At 47.8% G+C, this 19,084-nt stretch overlaps 1 protein-coding gene across 3 annotated transcripts in view; it reads right to left on the bottom strand.

Moving 5' to 3' along the window:
• The window catches only part of clasp2 (cytoplasmic linker associated protein 2), a 66,429-nt gene that overhangs the window by 17,900 nt on the left and 29,445 nt on the right, over positions 1-19,084 (bottom strand). The window contains exons 9-28 of one of the 3 annotated variants that reach the window (XM_084158497.1): positions 16,081-16,157; positions 15,678-15,916; positions 15,345-15,480; positions 15,098-15,168; positions 13,001-13,060; positions 12,797-12,874; positions 12,537-12,704; positions 11,675-11,715; positions 10,395-10,544; positions 9,012-9,110; positions 5,700-5,879; positions 4,991-5,035; positions 3,967-4,074; positions 3,449-3,511; positions 2,654-2,760; positions 2,448-2,471; positions 2,141-2,296; positions 1,617-1,708; positions 1,358-1,421; positions 565-627 (exon numbers count right to left, since the gene is read on the bottom strand). In XM_084158497.1, coding sequence (XP_084014623.1) covers positions 565-627; positions 1,358-1,421; positions 1,617-1,708; positions 2,141-2,296; positions 2,448-2,471; positions 2,654-2,760; positions 3,449-3,511; positions 3,967-4,074; positions 4,991-5,035; positions 5,700-5,879; positions 9,012-9,110; positions 10,395-10,544; positions 11,675-11,715; positions 12,537-12,704; positions 12,797-12,874; positions 13,001-13,060; positions 15,098-15,168; positions 15,345-15,480; positions 15,678-15,916; positions 16,081-16,157 — 2,021 coding nt within the window. The remainder of the gene's footprint in view (positions 1-564; positions 628-1,357; positions 1,422-1,616; positions 1,709-2,140; positions 2,297-2,447; positions 2,472-2,653; positions 2,761-3,448; positions 3,512-3,966; positions 4,075-4,990; positions 5,036-5,699; positions 5,880-9,011; positions 9,111-10,394; positions 10,545-11,674; positions 11,716-12,536; positions 12,705-12,796; positions 12,875-13,000; positions 13,061-15,097; positions 15,169-15,344; positions 15,481-15,677; positions 15,917-16,080; positions 16,158-19,084) is intronic. The other 2 variants (XM_084158495.1, XM_084158496.1) reach the window with 2 other exon arrangements.

The following is a 19,084-nucleotide window of genomic DNA, read 5'->3' as shown; positions in this document are numbered from 1 at the left end:
TGTTGCGCAAGGAAAAAGAATAGGCTATGTGCGGCTGGTGCGCTTCAATTAGCTAGTTCAGTCTACACTGTCCCGCAAAATCATCCTGTGGTCCCGCATTTGGGTATTTTAAATGTACTCACCCTAACACACACAGACACAATCATGCACACCCACGCACGCACACCCACACACACCCTCTCAACACATGCGCTCACAGATATGCGTGCAGTGCACACATGGTGCTTCCCGACTCGGACTGATGTCAGAGTACCTCTGAACTGAAACAGGTGGTATTGTGCATTCATATCAATGTGATACACTGTGAAGACAAGGACTACACTACAGCCCTCTTATAAGAACCACTCCTGGTTCTTATAGGAGTTCCTCTGTCTCTATACACACCATAGAGAAAAGGGGAGAGAGAGAGAAAGGAGAAAAGATAGTCAGAGAGAGAGAAAGAAAGAAGAGGGAGGGAGAAGAGATAGACATTCAGAAAGATAGAGAGAGATAAAGAAAGTGGGGAGAAAAGAGAGAGAGAGTGGGGAAGAGAGAAAGAGAGGAGTGTGTGACAGTGAGGTGTACCTTGAAGGAGGCTGAGCTTATACCGGATTCTGCCGTTCCATAGACCCTAGATCCGGATTCTCGCTGAAAGTCACAACCGGTACCGTCAGACGAGGGGCGGGACGGGGGGTTGGGGGCGGCAGGGGGGTGGGTGAGGGGGACACTCCAAACGCCGGCAGGAAGAGGGGATGGGGAGTGGCGTTAGAGGTGGAGGGGCGAACCGTAGAGGGCGTGGTTAGTGAGAAAGAAAGAGAGGCGGGGGAAGGGGGGGGGGGGGTGCTGCAAAAACAGCAGAAGTGTGTGTGTGTGTGTGTTTGCGGTCAGTGTAATCTTATATAGATCACGCAGGGAAGAAGAGGGAAGGAGTTGCAGTGAACGCGGTGAGCACAACCAGCGGATTGGCTAACGAACAGTGCGAGAGCAATCCCATTGGCTAGCGGAGAGTGTGAGGTCACACGCAGACTCAGGCGTGGCATGCCGTTAGAAACCAGTCAGCTACCGCCGCACGCAGCACATGCCTGTGGGTGTGTGTCAGTGTGTATGGGTGTGTGTGTGTGTTTGTGTGCATGACTTTTTGTCTGATTCTTTGAGTCTCAGTGTGTCTGTGTATATTTGTTTCCATGTGTGAGAATAAATGTGTGTTTGCAGAATCTAGTTTCGTGAGTGTCGTTTCGGCAGAATCCGGTATCCAGTATAAACACAGGTGTGTGTGTGTATATATACTGTATGTGTTTAAGGTGTCTGTGGATTGTGTGTGTGTGTGTGTGTGTGTGTGTGTGTGTGTGTGTGTGTGTGTGTGTGTGTGCATCCATACCTTACTATGGGGGTCTGCAAACATCCTGGTGAAGATCTCACACAACCTCTTCAACTCCACACGACTGTAGACACACACACACGCACACACACACACACACACACACACGATTATAGAAAGGTGAATACACCTATGGTAGCATGTATTGCATTGGATAAACAGCTTCTCTGACTGTTTGAATAGTCCCTGATAGGCTGCCAGGTGAAACCCTGCGTTGTGATAGGCTGCCGGGTGAAACCCTGCGTTGTGATAGGCTGACCTGAGGGTGCGCTGGTTCTTCAGTAGAGCCTGTAGACCCAGTAGCCCTTCCTTCCTCTCCGACCAGTTAGCACTGGCACAGCGGTTCAACACCTGGGACACAAAGGGTTAAAGGACAGATGACAATCTCCTTTTAAACTGGGTGGCAGGTAGCTTAGCGGGAAGAGAGCCGGCAACCGGACGGTTGCTGGTGTCGAATCCTAGATGCTGTTATGCCCTTGAGCAATGCACTTAAACCCCCACAACAACTGCTCCATGGGCTCCCAGTGAGGCAGACCCCTGCTCCAACTTGTATGTGTCTCTTTCGGAGGGTTCGGATACAGAAGAAGTCACATTTTGTGTGTGTACAATTGATGAATAATCGTAATCTTAAAATGACTGGAACTATTCAATCTTCAGTCAGGAATCCACATAAGGCATGGGGAAATATGTGAACTGAAGTGCTTGAAATGATTGAAATAAGGGTTAATGTTATTTGCATATGTTGCCATCAATGATGAATCCAAAAACTGTATTGTTTCTGACCTCGGCCACGTCTTCAGTCTGTCTCATGTACGTAGGGATGACTCCTCCGTTCCTGGAGCTATAGGAGCGCTCTGAGCAGGCGCTGGACGCATCACTGTTAGCGTCATCATCCGAATACATCCCATAGTTCTCATAGCGCCGCCGTGCTGGCTTCTTCTACAGGGGGGAGGAGATAAAGAGAGAGAGAGAGAGAGAGAGAGAGAGAGAGAGTGAGAAACATACTTTCCCTTTACGTAACATGTACACATAAAATAACACGTATCAACCGCACGCACACACACACACAGCAGTAGGTAGAGACGCTGACCTTGGATCTCATGTCTCCCAACAGCTGAGAGCGTTAAACAGAGGAGGAACCAGGGGTTAGTCACAACACAACAGTAAGTGTGTGAGAGTGTGTGAGTACAGTGTAAGAGTTTGGATGTGTATATATGAGCCATGATGGATAGAGAGATAGGGAAGGTGAAAGAGGAGTTGCATAAATATTGTCTCAGTGTTTGTGTGTGCGTGTACCAGGGCGTCAGCGAGGGCCTCTTCTACATCAGATCCTGTGTTGAGGACTCTCATGGCGCTGACGGATGAGGACAGACGACTGGACTGACTGATACTGTACCCTGACCCTGGAGAGATGTAGGGTGGAGAGATGTAGGGTGGAGAGAGAGAGAGAGAGAGAGAGAGAGCCCGAGAGACGCACACATTACAGATGCAGTCAAACACACAAAATTGCAATCCCTTTCTCCCACCCTCATCCCATCAGACCTCCTTCCTTCCTCTTTCAATACTTTCCCTCCCTCCCTCCCTATCCCATAACCCCTCTACCCTTAAATACCTCCCCTCCCCATCCCATAAGCCCTCAACCCTTCAATACCCTCCCCCTCCGGCTAGATGGCATGGTGAATAAATAACTAAAATATGACCAAGTGACCCTTGACCCCCAAGAGCTGTGACCTTCCAGGCAAAGCATGATGGGAGTAAACAAACAAACATGGAGGACGCAGTGTGGGGGCGTGTCCGTGTTGATGGGAGGCGGAACTAAAATCAGGAAATAGATGGGTGAGAGAAGAGAGCTACAAATGCCTCCTCTGAAATGGATGGAATGGTTGTCATGGCAACTGAACGGGGTGGAGGAAGCATGCGTTTCTGGCAGAAGCTTGAGGTCCAGGAAGAGAACGAAAAAAATATATAACGGAGGAAGAAAGAGTAGATCTAGAAAACTTTTAAAAAGAAAAGATGTATAGAGAACGTAAAATAGAAGGAATCAAGCGGATGGAGGGAGTGAAAGAGACGATAGAGGTACTCATCGTTCACCTGCGGCCCCTAAAGCATCGGCGGTGTGGAGAGCTCCAGTGGAGCGAGAGTAGTGCCGCGACGCTGCAACCATCAACCCCACACACACACACACACGCACACGCACACAGAGAACCACACACAAAACAGCCCCCCACCGTTAGAACTCACTCGCACAGTGTGAGAGAAAGAGAGACCCAGAACCATGCAACAAAATGTCAATGTGTGTGATTAGTAGCCCTAAGAGTCCAGTTCTGCTTCCCTACAGTCTGACAGTATTCAATTTCTGTGGCAAAGACCAGAGTCATCTCAGCTAGCCCAGGCAGTCCAAATGGCTGGGAATAATCTTCCTTAGTGTTGGGAGGCACCGCTTTCTGGTTAAGCGTTCTATAGTGGATTGAATGTCATCCCCAAAATGACAGCACATGTTGTTGTTAGATCAACTGTACGCAAGGTGGTCAGTTTTGTTGTTCCATATTGCTGGCTTGTGTCTGTGTTTTACTATGTGATATCTATGATGTGTTGTGTGTGTTACTCACCCAGGGGTGTAAAGGAGCGTACAGGGCTGGTGTCTCTGCTGCTCTCTCTGCTGGCCTCCCTGCTGCAGCCCTGACTCATACTGGGCCGAGGGATACGACTGCCCCGAGCTACAGTACCATGTTACCAGGGGCAGGGGAGGGGCGGAGGAGAGAAGGGGAAAGAAAGAAAGAAAGCAAGCAAGCAACAAACAAACAAATAAACAGAGAGAGTACAAAGGAGAGAGAGCGAGAGAGCGCGAGAGAGAGAGCGAGAGAGAGAGAGAATAGTCATAAGAGTGACACACTGATAGAGACAGGACTGAAAAAGAGCACAGCTCTTCTGGCTCCATGGGTGAGTCTCAATAGTCTACAGTGGTTTAGAAGCCACAGTAGACTGTTGAGACACAGCCCTAGAGAGTACAGGACTGCTGGGCTCAGAAATGACATATATATAAACAATGTCAGCACTCACTCACTCACTGACGCACACACACATACACAGCAGGACAGGAGGAGGAAATTAGAAGCAGATGAAAGACAAGGGGATGGGGGGAGGATCTCTGTTTTCATCCAATAAGCATCAAGCTCATCCTGACTGTTCATTGGCCAGAGCCGGCACCCACGCACCAATCAGAGTTAATCACAGCCTAAGGAAGTGTTATGGGGGAACCAATGAAGCTTCACCGATCCTATGACGCTTCATTCACACCTGTGGCCAATTGGTTAGTGGGAAGATACAAATTGTCACCATGATTACCATGGCAACCCATCACCATGACAACACGCATGACAACACACAGCCATGCTTTCGGCAGTTAGAGGAGGATTCTGGAATTTTGAGGCGGCGAGCGACAGCCTGACGGAAGGCTGAAATGGTTTGAGCGAGAGAGATGGAGAGTGAGATAGAGAGATGAAGATAGAGGGATAGAGAGAGTGAAATGGAGGGATGGAGAGGAGGAAGAGGAAGAGAAAGAGAAAGAGGGAGAGATTGAGAGATGCGGGCGGAGGTGGAGTTGTCAGAGGGACAGAGTCAGAGAGTTCTTACCTCCTCTGCTTGCTCCGTTGTAGATGGAACTAATACTGGAGGGAGCTAGAGACCAGATGAAAGAGGAAGGAGAAGGAAAGAGGGAGTAAAATAGAGTTGAGGTCAGCTTTAAATTAGTTCTCGCTTTATAATAATAATAATAATAATAATATGCCATTTAGCAGACGCTTTTATCCAAAGCGACTTACAGTCATGCGTGCATACATTATTATTTTTATTTTTTTGTGTATGGGTGGTCCCGGGGATCGAACCCACTACCTTGGCGTTACAAGCGCCATGCTCTACCAGCTGAGCTACAGAGGACCACGCTTTCAAAGTTGTTGGAGAAACGAATGGACTGATATGTGACATCACGCAACGATGCGGTGGCAAGGGCAACATGCGATTGGTGCGGATTGATCAAGTTGTTGGAGGCCAGTGGAGATGCAAGTAGACCGCCCTGTGTGTGTGTGTGAGACCTGTCAATCTCTGGGCCTTAGCCAATCAGACGTGAGCAGGAACAAACAGAAGCAGGCCAATGGAGGAGGGGAAGAATTTATTGGTTTAGAAATAACAAACAAAGATACAAATCCATGCATCCTGTCGATGGAGGGAAAGGAGGAGGCTTGGGGAACTGCTTGGTGTGTGTGTCACCAAGAAGAAATCAGGCAGGTAAGACAAGGGCCTGGGATGGTTCACAATAATGATTACTGTATGTGTGTGTACTTACCAACAGACAGGCGTGTAGGGGAGGAGTCTCGTGAGCAGCCCTGGCTGCGGGGGATGCGGCTACGTCTCCCTCCTGTCCCAGCCCCTCCGGCCCCAGCTAGGACCCTCTGGGCTCCGGAACCAAGCGTACTCAGAGCTGTACTGGTCAGGACGCGGCCCGGGGAACCACTCCGACTGCCGGCTAGAGAGAGCGGGAGGGGAGAGAGTTAGAGACATACACACAGACCACACACTAGTCATGCGTGGGACCCTATTGTCTAAGGAATAATAACAACATCAACAACCTCTAGCCCCTACCCCTTCAGTGTCTGCAGCAGACCTGGGTTGAATACATATGTCAAACACTTAAAAGTATGAGGTGCGCTTGACCTAACTAGGAGTTTTTTCTTTTAGGAGTATTATTCCCATTAGTTCAATAGTAAATCAAGTGCAAATAAAGTCTTTGAAAGTATATGACTGTATTATTGACCCAGGTCTGGTTAGCAGATCAGAAGAAACTATATATGTGTAGGAACATGGTGAATGGGCTCAATGGAACTGAAGCCATTTTGATTTCATGGTTAGGGGTTGTTTTCAACCGGACTCAGGGGACCAGCTTTGGCGGCCATCTTGGGACTGTCATCATTTCAGTGGGTCGTTTGCTTATTCCCAAATAATGACATGGAGTACAATATATGTTTTTCATTCTTCCAGTCTCCAATCACACGGCCCATAATGCATTGTGCTGAATGTCACAGATCTACACATGCCTTTGTGATCTTTTAACTCAAAAGACAGAGACGTGAAGAAGTGCTGAAAGTGAAATGTGGACATAGAGGGTTATGTGACATGAGTGAGAAAAACACTTTACCACACAACTGAAACTTATCACATCAATCTATTTCACCACACATACGCAGAATACACAAACCTTACATACTACACACAGTCTAGGCTACACACAGTCTACACAGTCTTCTACACACACACCACCATGATTGACCTCTAACTGCTAACACCAAGTGAGTTGGAGCTAACACTATGTGACTAAACAAGGGATAGATGGGACTACCCTACTGTACCTACAACCCCACCTCAGAGTGGTCTGGTCTGTCAGAGCATGCTGGTCACATGGCATTCTACATCCCATGCATCAGAATCATCAATGCATCTCTCTCCCTAATCTTCCGCATCTATCCCCTCATCCTCTCTGCTCCCTCCTACCGGTAGACACAGGCCTCAGCTCAGAGCGCAATTAGTCATAAGAAGGCAGGCAGCCATGTTTTAGTTTGAACTACAATTCCCAGCATGCTTCAGCCAGAGAGGGTGTGGAGCTTTAGGTGACCAGCTTTGTTGATGGGTGAGGAGGGTGATAAGAGGTGAGGTGTGAGAGAAGGGGTGATGAGGGTAACATGTAGTACGTTAGACTCTTACCACCAATGGGGGTAGCAGACTGAGATCCTGCACCAATGAGAAGGCAGGATTGGAGAGGGGAGCGGAGCGGGGACAGGAACAGGAAGTTAAACCAGATGGATTATGGGTGTTAGAGCACAAAGCACCATGGGAGTTAGAACACAGAGAGCATCATGGGAGCGTTCCGAGACAAGAGAATGAGAGCGACAATGGCCACGCTTCAAACACGGAAATACATTTATCAATTAAATGTAAATAAATATAGAATAAACTATGAATGCTGAGACACACGGAGCCAGCTGTGATGCTCGATGGAAGAACGGTAGAGCACTGCATGATGGGTAGCTGGTGTGTGATGCAGCAGTATCACTGACTAAGCAAAGCAGCTTTACAATGGAGGAAATAAAAACGCCTCAAAGTAAAAATGCTCTAAAAACACAGACACACTCTCTCACACACACACTGCCAAAACCTGCACTGCCCAACCACAGCTCTATATCCCAAAGATATCTCACCAGCATTCTTAATTGTCTCTCTCTTAATCCTTAAGTCATTTGACGCACCAGTACGTCAATCTAAGCTAAGTAACATAAAAATCCTTTAGTTTATTCTAGAGATATCAGAATAATGCGTCTCAATCCGCTGCATCTGCCCGCCCATGTCGGCCTTCCGCATCTGCGGTGGAAGGTGGCCGATCTGCATCTGTGTTTGTCAGACCATGAGACATCGCAAAAATCGGTCTTCTCACAAAAACATCAGTAGCGTCATAACGGTTTTTCCCTACAAACTAACGTGGAAAGATGAGACCACTCTGTGGAAAGGGGAGACTCTCACGAACATGATGGTGTTCTCTGTTTTGCTCTACAACCCCCACAAGTTTCACGGGATTGTTCTGAAGGTAACTCAAACAAAACAATTTTGTGGCAACAAAAATAAGGGGTTAAATGTGTCCAAAAAAGCTAAAATATTTCCTGAGCTTTCTTATATCTACTAGATATAGGACAGACACTTCATAAATGTATTCCTTATGATTGATTTTTTGACTGTCTTTGCCATTTATGAATGTGTTATTCAATGCGTTACTATGGGCTATAGTAGAAAGACCAAATTCAATATTTTATCAAATTTAAATAAATAAAATAATTCCCCCCCCCAACGGCTTTGACTTTGAAGTTAATCTCTCGTTCCTAGAATCTGTTCTGTTTTTATTCTGCCAGGTTGAGCCTCAGAGAGATCCCATTTTTCACATTCAACCCATAATCTGGATTATGATTTGGGGGCTTCATCGTCACAGTTTATGTAATAACAAAACATAGGCAGGTTTTCCTAAGAGGTCAGACCAGTCGACACTCTTGATTTGAGAGTGCTGCACCAACTTTATTTGCTGAGTTGGCTCCTGTTTTTGTCATGTTTTGGTATTTCTTAATAACTATTGGCAGAACTGGACTCTTCACACCAACCAACACACCACTCTCAGTGATGAGACAACAGAGCATGCAGAGAACACACACACACTCTCATACCCACTCCCACATTCACAACAAACAACGGTGACCATGAGAGCAACATAATGGGTCCGTCTACCCCACTGCAACACACACACAGAATACCTGGCGTGCAATCTGATTCGTCGGAACCTAAGAGGTATAAAAAACATTTGCAGGAGCTTATTGTCACTGTGAGGGTTACCAGCAGTGACTACAGAAAGAGTACGTATAACTCATCTAGCAAACACACACACGCTCAAATACACATACATTCAGAGTAATACGGCAGTGGAACATTGTGTGTATGTGAGGGGTGTGGTATTTGAGGCTCAAAAACTGTGTGAACGTGTTGTGTGTGTATGTGTTTAAGGTGTGTGTGTATATATGTGTGTGTGTGTGTGTGTGTGTGTGCGCGCATGTGTGTTTCTTATTACGTTGTGACTGGGACACCATCTTGGTGCGGGTGCGTCCCCGGGAGTCCACCTGGCTGACGCTGGTTGCCGTGGTGAGAGGCTGCTTGGTCCTCAGACGTCCTGAGGTCAGAGGTCATACTGTTAGACTGGACACACACACTTTCTCTTGTTCTCACACTTTCTGAATAGAACAGAGCCCTCCACCACTAAGCAATAAGCACTAGTTTAGAGGTAAGAAGCACTACTGCTGAATACTACTTAGTCTATATACAGGTATATACCTAACTACAGGCTACACAGTAACTAGTCTTACAGTCTAGACCTACAGTAACTACTATTGTCTTACCATTGACTGACCTGGCCCCTAAAATCAGATACAGAGAGGGGGGAGGGATGTGTCAGGGGTCAAAGGTCATATAATGTGATGTAGGGTGTTTAAAGTGAGAGGGTTTTTTGAACGGCTCTTTAAATCCCATGTATTATTATTATGTAGCTACATGGACTAAACATGTGACTGTTAATAAACAAAATAACATTCAACATTAAATAAGAACTTCTTTCCTTATTTCATATGCTCTGGTCCCAGATATGAGATACTGTATGATTAATGGAATATGAGAATGTGAGTGTGTGAGAGAACAGACGAACAGCAGAGGGTGCCATGGTTACAGACTGGCTGGGGTTACAGAGTTGCTGTCCAGGGCCACCACCCAGAATACACAGGAAGGAGGGATGAAGGGAAGAATGAAAAAAACATGTAGAAAAAGAAAAGCATGAAGTGTTTTTGAGCGGATGAGAGTGAAGCAGGAGGAGATGATCTTACCATCCATTTTATCAGAGGCATCATCTTTAGTGGCAGAGAGAGAGAGAGAGAGAGGAGAGAACAGTAACGGTCAAGTGAGACGGAGAGAGGGTGGAGAAAAGAAGAGGAGGGAAAGAGAGTGGTATAGTGTCTGTGTTAGTAAGAGAACATGGTTCAAACAGAGAATCAAGAACTAAAACACCTAACAAATACACACTGACAGACCATGGCTACACAAACACACAGCCATACAACACACAGACAGGCAGCAAGCAGACACAGACAGACAAACAGCCCCTCAGACAGACAAACAGCCCCTCAGACAGACAAACAGCCCCTCAGACAGACAAACCTAGGTTAGGAGAGAGATGCAGGCAGTGTATTCAGAGAGATCGAGAGGAGTTCAGCCCAGGTCTTGAAAGCAGCAGGAAACCATCATAACATACAGCACCGTGACTGTGAGTGTGTGTGTGTGTGTGTCTATGTCGGTGATTGATTGATTAATTGATAGACTGCTTGACAGACAGCTGACTGATGTAGACAGATGTCTAAACTGCCTGTCTGGTTGGTTGGCTGTCTGGCTCGATTGACAGCTGCCTTACCCAATGACGAGTAGGAGCCGGGGGTCAGTCTCCCCGCCCCCACCTGCCCAATGTGCCGCTGCTTAGCAACTGTTGCTGCATTAACATCCACATCGCTACGGGAACGCTGCAGGGAGCCTGGCGACGCCCCACCCTTATGACCCGCTGGGACTGGGAAGGGGTGAGGGGGGGGAAGGAGGATATATATACACACACACACACACACACACAGACACACACACACACACATGCAAACAATACATCACAATACTGTACAAACACCACCAACATCACCACCATGTATACAATCACTTGCTTGGACATAAACACACACATACATACATGTACAGACATACACACATGACTACACTGAACAAAAATATAAACGCAACATGTAAAGTGTTGGTCCCATGTTTCATGTGCTGAAATAAAAAATCCCAGAAATGTTCCATACGCACAAAATCTTATTTCTCTCAAACGTTTTGCACAAATCTGTTTACATCCCTGTTAGTGAGCATTTCTCCTTTGCCAAGATAAATCCATCCACCTGACAGGTGTGGCATATCAAGAAGCTGATTAAACAGCATGATCATTACACAGGTGCACCTTGTGCTGGGGACAATAAAAGGCCACTTTAAAATGTGAGGAGTATTGCTGTCTGTAATAAAGCCCTTTTGTGGGGAAAAACGAATTCTGATTGGCTGGGCCTGGCTGCCAAGTGGGCCTATGCCCTCCCAGGCCCACCTACGGCTGCACCTCTGCCCAGTCATGTGAAATGTATAGATTAGGGCCTGATGAATTTAAATAGACTGATTTCCTTATATGTACTCCTGAGTGGCGCAGTGGTCTAAGGCACTGCATCGCAGTGCTAGCTGTGCCACTAGAGATCCTGGTTCCAGGCTCTGTCGTAGCCGGCCGCGACCGGGAGACCCATGGGGCGGTGCACAATTGGCCCAGCGTTGTCCAGGGTAGGGGAGGGAATGGCCGGCAGGGATGTAGCTCAGTTGGTAAAGCATGGCGTTTGCAACGCCAGGGTTGTGGGTTCGATTCCCACGGGGGGGCAGTATGAAAAATAAAATAATGTATGCACTCGCTAACTAAGTCGCTCTGGATAAGAGCGTCTGCTAAATGACTAAAAATGTAAAAAATGTAAAAATGAACTATAGCTCAGTAACATCTTAGAGCATGTTGCGGTTAGATTTTTGTTCAGTATAAATGTGTGAATAGTCAAACATAAACAAATAACGTACACACCACTTGTACAAGATCAGGAATGATATTTGTGTGTGTTTGTGTTTCACCTCTTCCAGGAGCAGCTGACCATTTAGACGACAGAGGACGACTGGGAGAGGTAGAGAGATAGAGGTAGAGAGAGAGAGAGAGGTAGAGAGGTAGAGGTAGAGGTAGAGAGAGAGAGGTAGAGAGAGAGAGAGAGAGAGGGAGAGAGAGAGAGAGAGGGAGAGAGAGAGAGAGAGGGAGAGAGATAGAGGTAGAGGTAGAGAGAGAGAGGTAGAGGTAGAGAGAGAGAGGTAGAGGTAGAGAGAGAGAGGTAGAGGTAGAGAGAGAGAGGTAGAGAGAGAGAGAGAGGTAGAGGTAGAGGTAGAGAGATAGAGGTAGAGAGAGAGAGGTAGAGGTAGAGAGAGAGAGGTAGAGGTAGAGAGGTAGAGGTAGAGAGAGAGGTAGAGGTAGAGGTAGAGGTAGAGAGGTAGAGGTAGAGAGAGAGAGGTAGAGGTAGAGAGAGAGAGGTAGAGGTAGAGAGAGAGAGGTAGAGAGAGAGAGAGAGAGAGAGAGGTAGAGGTAGAGAGAGAGAGGTAGAGGTAGAGAGATAGAGGTAGAGAGAGAGAGGTAGAGGTAGAGAGAGAGAGGTAGAGGTAGAGAGAGAGAGGTAGAGAGGTAGAGGTAGAGAGAGAGAGGTAGAGGTAGAGAGAGAGAGGTAGAGAGAGAGAGGTAGAGGTAGAGAGGTAGAGGTAGAGAGAGAGAGAGAGAGAGAGGGAGAGAGAGAGAGATAGAGGGAGAGAGATAGAGGTAGAGGTAGAGAGATAGAGGTAGAGAGAGAGAAAGAGCACAATATTACTTTTTGGGTAGTTCTGAGCCCCTCCCCCCAAAAAACATATTAGGTTAAACACTGCATGGTTAAAGGTCAGGGGGGTCAGGGGTCATTACTTGAGGCTCTCCTGTGAAGAGGAAGAGGAGCGGTCGCTCTGAGGAAGCGACGCCACGCTCCCGGCATTCCTGAGTGACGACTGGAGGCTCCTCTGATAGGAAGGTTCTAACGAGTTGAACAGAGTGTCCGCCTCTCCCGGAAAATGGTTCCTCAGACCCCAGTATGCCCTGAGAGAGGGAGGGAGAGAGAGAGAGAAGGTGTGAGAGAAGATAGAGAAGGTGTGAGTATGTGTGTAGGCAAATGTGTGTGTGTGTCTTACTTGCGGGCCTCTACTCTGGCCTCTGCGTCGGCATCTGCGATCCCCTTCTTAATGCTCGCTACCATCACTGCTGTATGTCTGAGAGAGAGACAGACAGACAGACAGACAGAGAGAAGTTGAACATGTGTACAACATTCAACCAAGATTCCATTAGCTTTTGAACGGCCCTATATTTATTTGTCCGGCTGTGTGTTCAACTCTCACCTCTCCAGAGTCTGGGTCTGCCACTCCTGCAGCAGCAGGTCCAAGAAGTCAAAACATTTCCTGAGGGAGGAAGAAACAATCTTCATCATCATTACTACAATCCTCTTCATTTTCTACAGACAATCACAGACTACAAAAGGAAAACCAACAACGTCGCCGACACCGATGTCTTGCTTCCGGACAAGCTAAACACTTTCTTCGCCAGCTTTGAGGATAACACAGTGCCACCGCGCGGCCCACTACCAAGGGCTGTGCGCTCCGCGACGTGAGTAAAACATTTAAACGTGTTAACCCTCGCAAGGCTGCCGGCCTAGACGGCATCCTTAGCCGCATCCTCAGAGCATGCGCAGACCAGCTGGCTGGTGTGTTTACGGACATATTAAATCTCTCCCTATCCCAGTCTGCTGTCCCCACATGCTTCAAGATGGCCACTATTGTTCCTGTAGCCAAGAAAGCAAAGGTAACTGAACTAAATGACTATCGCCCCGTAGCACTCACCTCTGTCATCATTAAGTACTTTGAGAGACTAGTCAAGGATCATATCACCTCTACCTTACCTGTCACCCTAGACCCACTTCAATCTGCTTACCGCCCCAATAGATCCACAGACGATGCAATCGCTATCACACTGCCCTATCCCATCTGGACAAGAGGAATACCTATGTAAGAATGCTGTTCATTGACTATAGCTAAGCATTCAACGCCATAGTACCCTTCAAGCTCATCATTAAGCTCGAGGCCCTGGGTCTGAACCCCGCCCTGTGCAACTGGGTCCTGGACTTCCTGACGGGCCGCCCCCCAGGTGGTGAAGGTAGGAAACAACACCTCCACTTCGCTGATCCTCAACACTGGGGTCCCACAAGCGTGCATGCTCAGCCCACTCCTTTACTCCCACCCAAGCACGCCTTCAACTCAATCATCAAGTTTGCAGACGACACAACAGTGGTAGGCATGATTACCAACAATGACGAGACAGCCTACAGGGAGGAGGTGAGGGCTCTGGGAGTGTGGTGCCAGGAAAATAACCTCTCACTCAACATCAACAAAACAAAGGAGATGATCGTGGACTTCAGGAAACAGCAGAGGGTGCACCCCCCTATCCACATCGACAGGACCGCAGTGGAGAAGGTGGAAAGCTTGAAGTTCCTTGGCATACACATCACTGACAAACTGAAATGGTCCACCCACACAGACAGTGTGGTGAAGAAGGCGCAACAGAGCCTCTCTTCAACCTCAGGGAGGCTGAAGAAATTTGGCTTGGCACCTAAAACCCTCAAACTTTTACAGATGCACAATTGAGAGCATCCTATCGGGCTGTATCACCGCCTGGTACGGCAACTGCACCGCCCGCAACCGCAGGGCTCTCCAGAGGGTGGTGCGGTCTGCCCCACGCATTACCGGGGGCAAATTACCCACCCTCCAGGACATCTACAGCACCCGATGTCACAGGAAGGCCAAAAAGATCATCAAGGACATCAACCACCCAAGCCACTGCCTGTTCACCCCGCTATCATCCAGAATGCGAGGTCAGTACAGTTGCATCAAAGCTGGGAACGAGAGACTGAAAAACAGCTTCTATCTCAAGGCCATCAGATTGTTAAATAGCCATCACTAGCACATTAGAGGCTGCTGCCTATAGACATAGACTAGAAATCACTGGCCACTAAGAAATTGAACACTAGTCACTTTCATAATGTTTACATATCTTGCATTCCCACGGGGGGCCAGTATGAAAAATGTATGCACTCACTAACTGTAAGTCGCTCTGGATAAGAGTGTCTGCTAAATGACTAAAATGTAAATGTAAAATCTCATATGTATATACTGTATTCTATAATATTCTCCTGTATCTTAGTCCATGCCGCTCTGTCATTGCTCGTCCATATATGTATATATTCTTAATTCCATTCCTTACTTAGATTGTGTGTATTGGGTATATGTTGTGAAATTGTTAGATATTACTGCACTGTCAAGCTAGAAGCACAAGCATTTCGCTACACCCGCTATAACATCTGCTAAACAGGTATGTGACAAATAAAATTTGATTTGACAATCATCATCAATTATTATTTTTATCATCATATGCTTCATGCGCACCTTCTGACGGCCACAGACTTGCAGGTGCAGTTACTGGTGATCAGGGGAATGAGCCTGGGAACGTGCGTGTGCTGCAGAGAGAAAGAAATACAAACTCAGTCATTTTATTATCTGTGTTACGTGTGTGCGTGTAAGGTGTGTGTGTGTGTATGTGTGTTTGTGCATGCTAGATGTGTGTCTGTGTTACATCAACACGTGTGTGTGTGTGTGTGTGTGCGCGTTAGGTGTGTGTGTGCGTCTAACTCACCCGTATGATAAAGCGTATAGCAGACACCCCTGACGTAGCCATAACCTTGGCACAGTTAGGGATGAGGTTGAACAAAATAGGAAGAATGCCCTCGGCTCCATGGTCAAACTTATTACCCAACACTGTCGACAGGTGGCTGGAGAGAGAGAAAGAAAGAGGGAGAAAGGGGGAAAAAGACAGGAAGTGAGAAAGTGTTACTTCCATTTTCAAATCCATTTTTAGAGAAGAAATGTAAAAAGAAAAAATGTAAAAAGGAGATGTGGAAAAAAGTGTGTGTGTGTGCATTTGCGTGTCAGTGTGTGTGTGTGTGTAGTGTGTGTGTGTAGTACTCACGCCACAGTGATGCAGGCCTCTCGTACCACCTGTGATCGGAGGTCTTTAGCTGACAGTTTGAACGCTCCGTCCAACAGCCTCAGGTGTTGGAAGAAACACTCATACTCAGTTGCCCCGGCAACAATCAGTGAGCGGATCTTCTTCATTGCGGCGGCTCTCTGGTCCCAGTCATGTTTGTCATCAGAACAGATCTCTCTGATCTTATTCAGGTTATCCTCCAGGTCACGAGATGAGTAGATCTGACAGAGAGACGGAGACAGAGAGAGAAAGGGGGACAGAGAGAAAGAGAGAGTGGGAGAGAGAGACAGAAAGAGAATTAGTTCACACTAGTGTTATCTACATCGCTTGCAGTCCTGCTACTAATGCATACTAGCGTGTTTGTGTGTGTGCGTGTGCATGCTACCTGTACTGTGGGGACATCAGTGAAGGCTTTGATGAAGTCTTCCTCATCGATGCCTCCGGCTCCATCCTTAGACGCACCTAGAGACAGAGAGGACGGAGAGTTCAGAGTGCGTGTGTATCCCAGTCTGAGTGACAGTAAGTTGCCTCAGCCTAGCACTATACATTGAGTGTACAAAACATTATGAACAAAAAGGTATGATCCCTTATTGATGTCACTTGTTAAATCCACTTCAAACAGTGTAAATGATGGGGAGGAGACAGGGTAAAGAAGGATTTTTAAGCCTTGAGACACGGATTGTGTATGTGTGCCATTCAGAGGGTGAATGGGCAAGACAAAATATTTAAGTGCCTTTGAACGGGGTATGGTAGTAGGTGCCAGGCGCACCGGTTTGTGTCAAGAACTGCAACGTTGGGGCCTCCAGAGTGGCGCAGCGGTCTAAGACACTGCAATGCAGTGCTAGAGGCATCACTACAGACCCGGGTTCGATCCCGGGCTGTTTCACAACCTGCCGTGATCGGGAGTCCCATAGGGCGGCGCACAATTGGCCCAGCGTCGTCCGGGTTAGGGGAGGGTTTGGCTGGGGGGGGCTTTACTTGGCTTATCACGCTCTAGCGACTCCTTGTGGCGAGCCTGGCGCCTGCAGGCTGACCTCGGTCGTCTGTTGAACAGTGTTTCCTCCAACACATTAGTGCGGCTGGCTTCCGGGTTAAGTGGGCGGGTGTTAAGAAGCGCGGTTTGGCGGGTCATGTTTCGGAGGACACATGACTACCTTCCTGAGCCAGCTGGGGAGTTGCAGCGATGAGACAAGATCGGAAAATGAAGGGCTGCTGGTTTTTGACGCTGCAACGTTTGCTGGTGTTTTTTCACGCTCAACAGTTCCTGTGGTATTATGAATTGCTGTGGGACAGAAATTGATCCAGCACTTGACACACTGTGGAAGCATTGGAGTCAACATGGACCAGCATCCCTGTGGAACGCTTTTGACATCTTGTAGAGTCCATGTCCTGACGAATTGAGGCTGTTCTGAGGGCAAAAGGGGGAGTGCAACTCAATATTAGCAAGGTGTTCTTAATGTTTTGTACACTCAGTTTATAACCTGATTCAACTATACCATTGAAGCGCTACAGTATGCACAGAATATTCCCCCTCTCTCTCCCCTCCTTACGTGCATTAACGGAGTCCCTAATGGACTTTCTGTTAGTAATGGGCCTGTCAATCAAAACTTCCTGAGGGGTGGCACTAAGTAGCTGGCCACGCCCCTTTAGAGGAGTAGGATATGGAGGGTGAATGCAGTGGAAAAGGGAGAAGGAAGAGACAGGATAGATGGCGAGAGGGGAGAGAGAGAAAAGGGGAGGAGATGGAGGATGAATTAATGCAGTGAAAATCCAAATCCCAGCGGCTAGTTTCCATTTCCGACTGCAGTAGATGGGCAGTTCTGCTACAATACAATCCATACCGTTTTCACAGGCTAGCTGCAACAGGCTAGCTGCAGCGTGGAGATGGCTGCTGGCTGTGCTATGCTATGTGAGTGCCAAAACCAGGGTTTGCTAACTCTGAGAACTATGGTCCTGGAGAGCTACTGGGTAGTGCAGGCTTTTGCTCCAGCCCTGCTCGAACACCTAGCTGCTAGCCTACCCAGCTATGGTGTGTAAAACGGACGCTGGGTGTGCTGGATGATCCTATATCAGCAGATTGTATGTTGCATAGATATACATGTTCCATGGTGTCTCAGAGATACAAGGCTCTGTGGTCTCTGTAATACCACGTCTCTCTGTTCTTTCAGCTCGCTCCATTTCTTTTCCCTCTCCCCCCCCCCCGTTTCTTTTTCTGTTCTCTCCTCTCTCCGATTCTTTTCTCTCTTGGTTTCTTTCTTCTATCTCAGTCTTGTCTCTCTGTGTTCTCTCCTCTCTTCTGTTCTATCCTCTCTGTGTGTCTGTGTGAGCGGAGTGCGTGGGTGGAATGTAATATAAATGCTAATTTAGCCACACAGGGAACTAGCCTAGCACGCTAACATGCTAGCAGCACCAGAAGTTACACTAACATGTTCCACATATTCCAGAACCCTCAGTCACACACGTCGCTCATATTTCCTGTTTGTCTCCTGATGTCTGAACCATCTACCTGAATGAACACAGACAGGGTTGCTGTTACAGACAGAGCGCGAGAGGACCAGGGCAGAGTTGCTGTAACATCAGCCTGAACTGTTACAGACATATACCAGATAGATCAGCCCTGGCCTACATCGCACGCCTGGACGTGGGAACGCTGCTACCTTCCTCCCTTACAGAGAGAGAGGAGGAGGAGAGAGGGGAAACATTGAGCGTGCCGTCTTTAGCCAACTCTCTTGCTATCTCTCTCAGAATGACCTTCTTGATCCAAACCAATCAGGTTTCAGGACTGGTCATTCAACTGAGACTGCTCTTCTCTGTGTCACGGAGACTCTCCGCACTGCTAAAGCTAACTCTCTCTCCTCTGCTCTTGTCCTTCTAGACCTGTCTGCTGCCTTTGATACTGTGAACCATCAGATCCTCCTCTCCACCCTCTCCGAGCTGGGCATCTCCGGCGCGGCTCACTCCTGGATTGCGTCCTACCTGACCGGTCGCTCCTACCAAGTGGCGTGGCGAGAAGCTGTCTCCGCACCACGTGCTCTCACCACTGGTGTCCCCCAGGGCTCAGTTCTAGGCCCTCTCCTTTTCTCCCTATACACCAAGTCACTTGGCTCTGTCATATCCTCACATGGCCTTTCCTATCATTGCTACGCTGACGATACACAACTAATCTTCTCCTTTCCCCCTTCTGATAACCAGGTGGCGAATCGCATCTCTGCATGTCTGGCAGACATATCAGTATGGATGACGGATCACCACCTCAAGCTGAACCCTGGCAAGACGGAGCTGCTCTTCCTCCCGGGGAAGGACTGCCCGTTCCATGATCTCGCCATCACGGTTGACAACTCCGCTGTGTCCTCCTCCCAGAGTGCGAAGAGCCTAGGCGTGACCCTGGA

This window comes from Coregonus lavaretus, assembly GCF_964263955.1.
Source record: "Coregonus lavaretus genome assembly, chromosome: 3".
Lineage (NCBI taxonomy): Eukaryota > Metazoa > Chordata > Actinopteri > Salmoniformes > Salmonidae > Coregonus > Coregonus lavaretus.
This window is presented reverse-complemented; position numbering and strand designations above follow the sequence as displayed.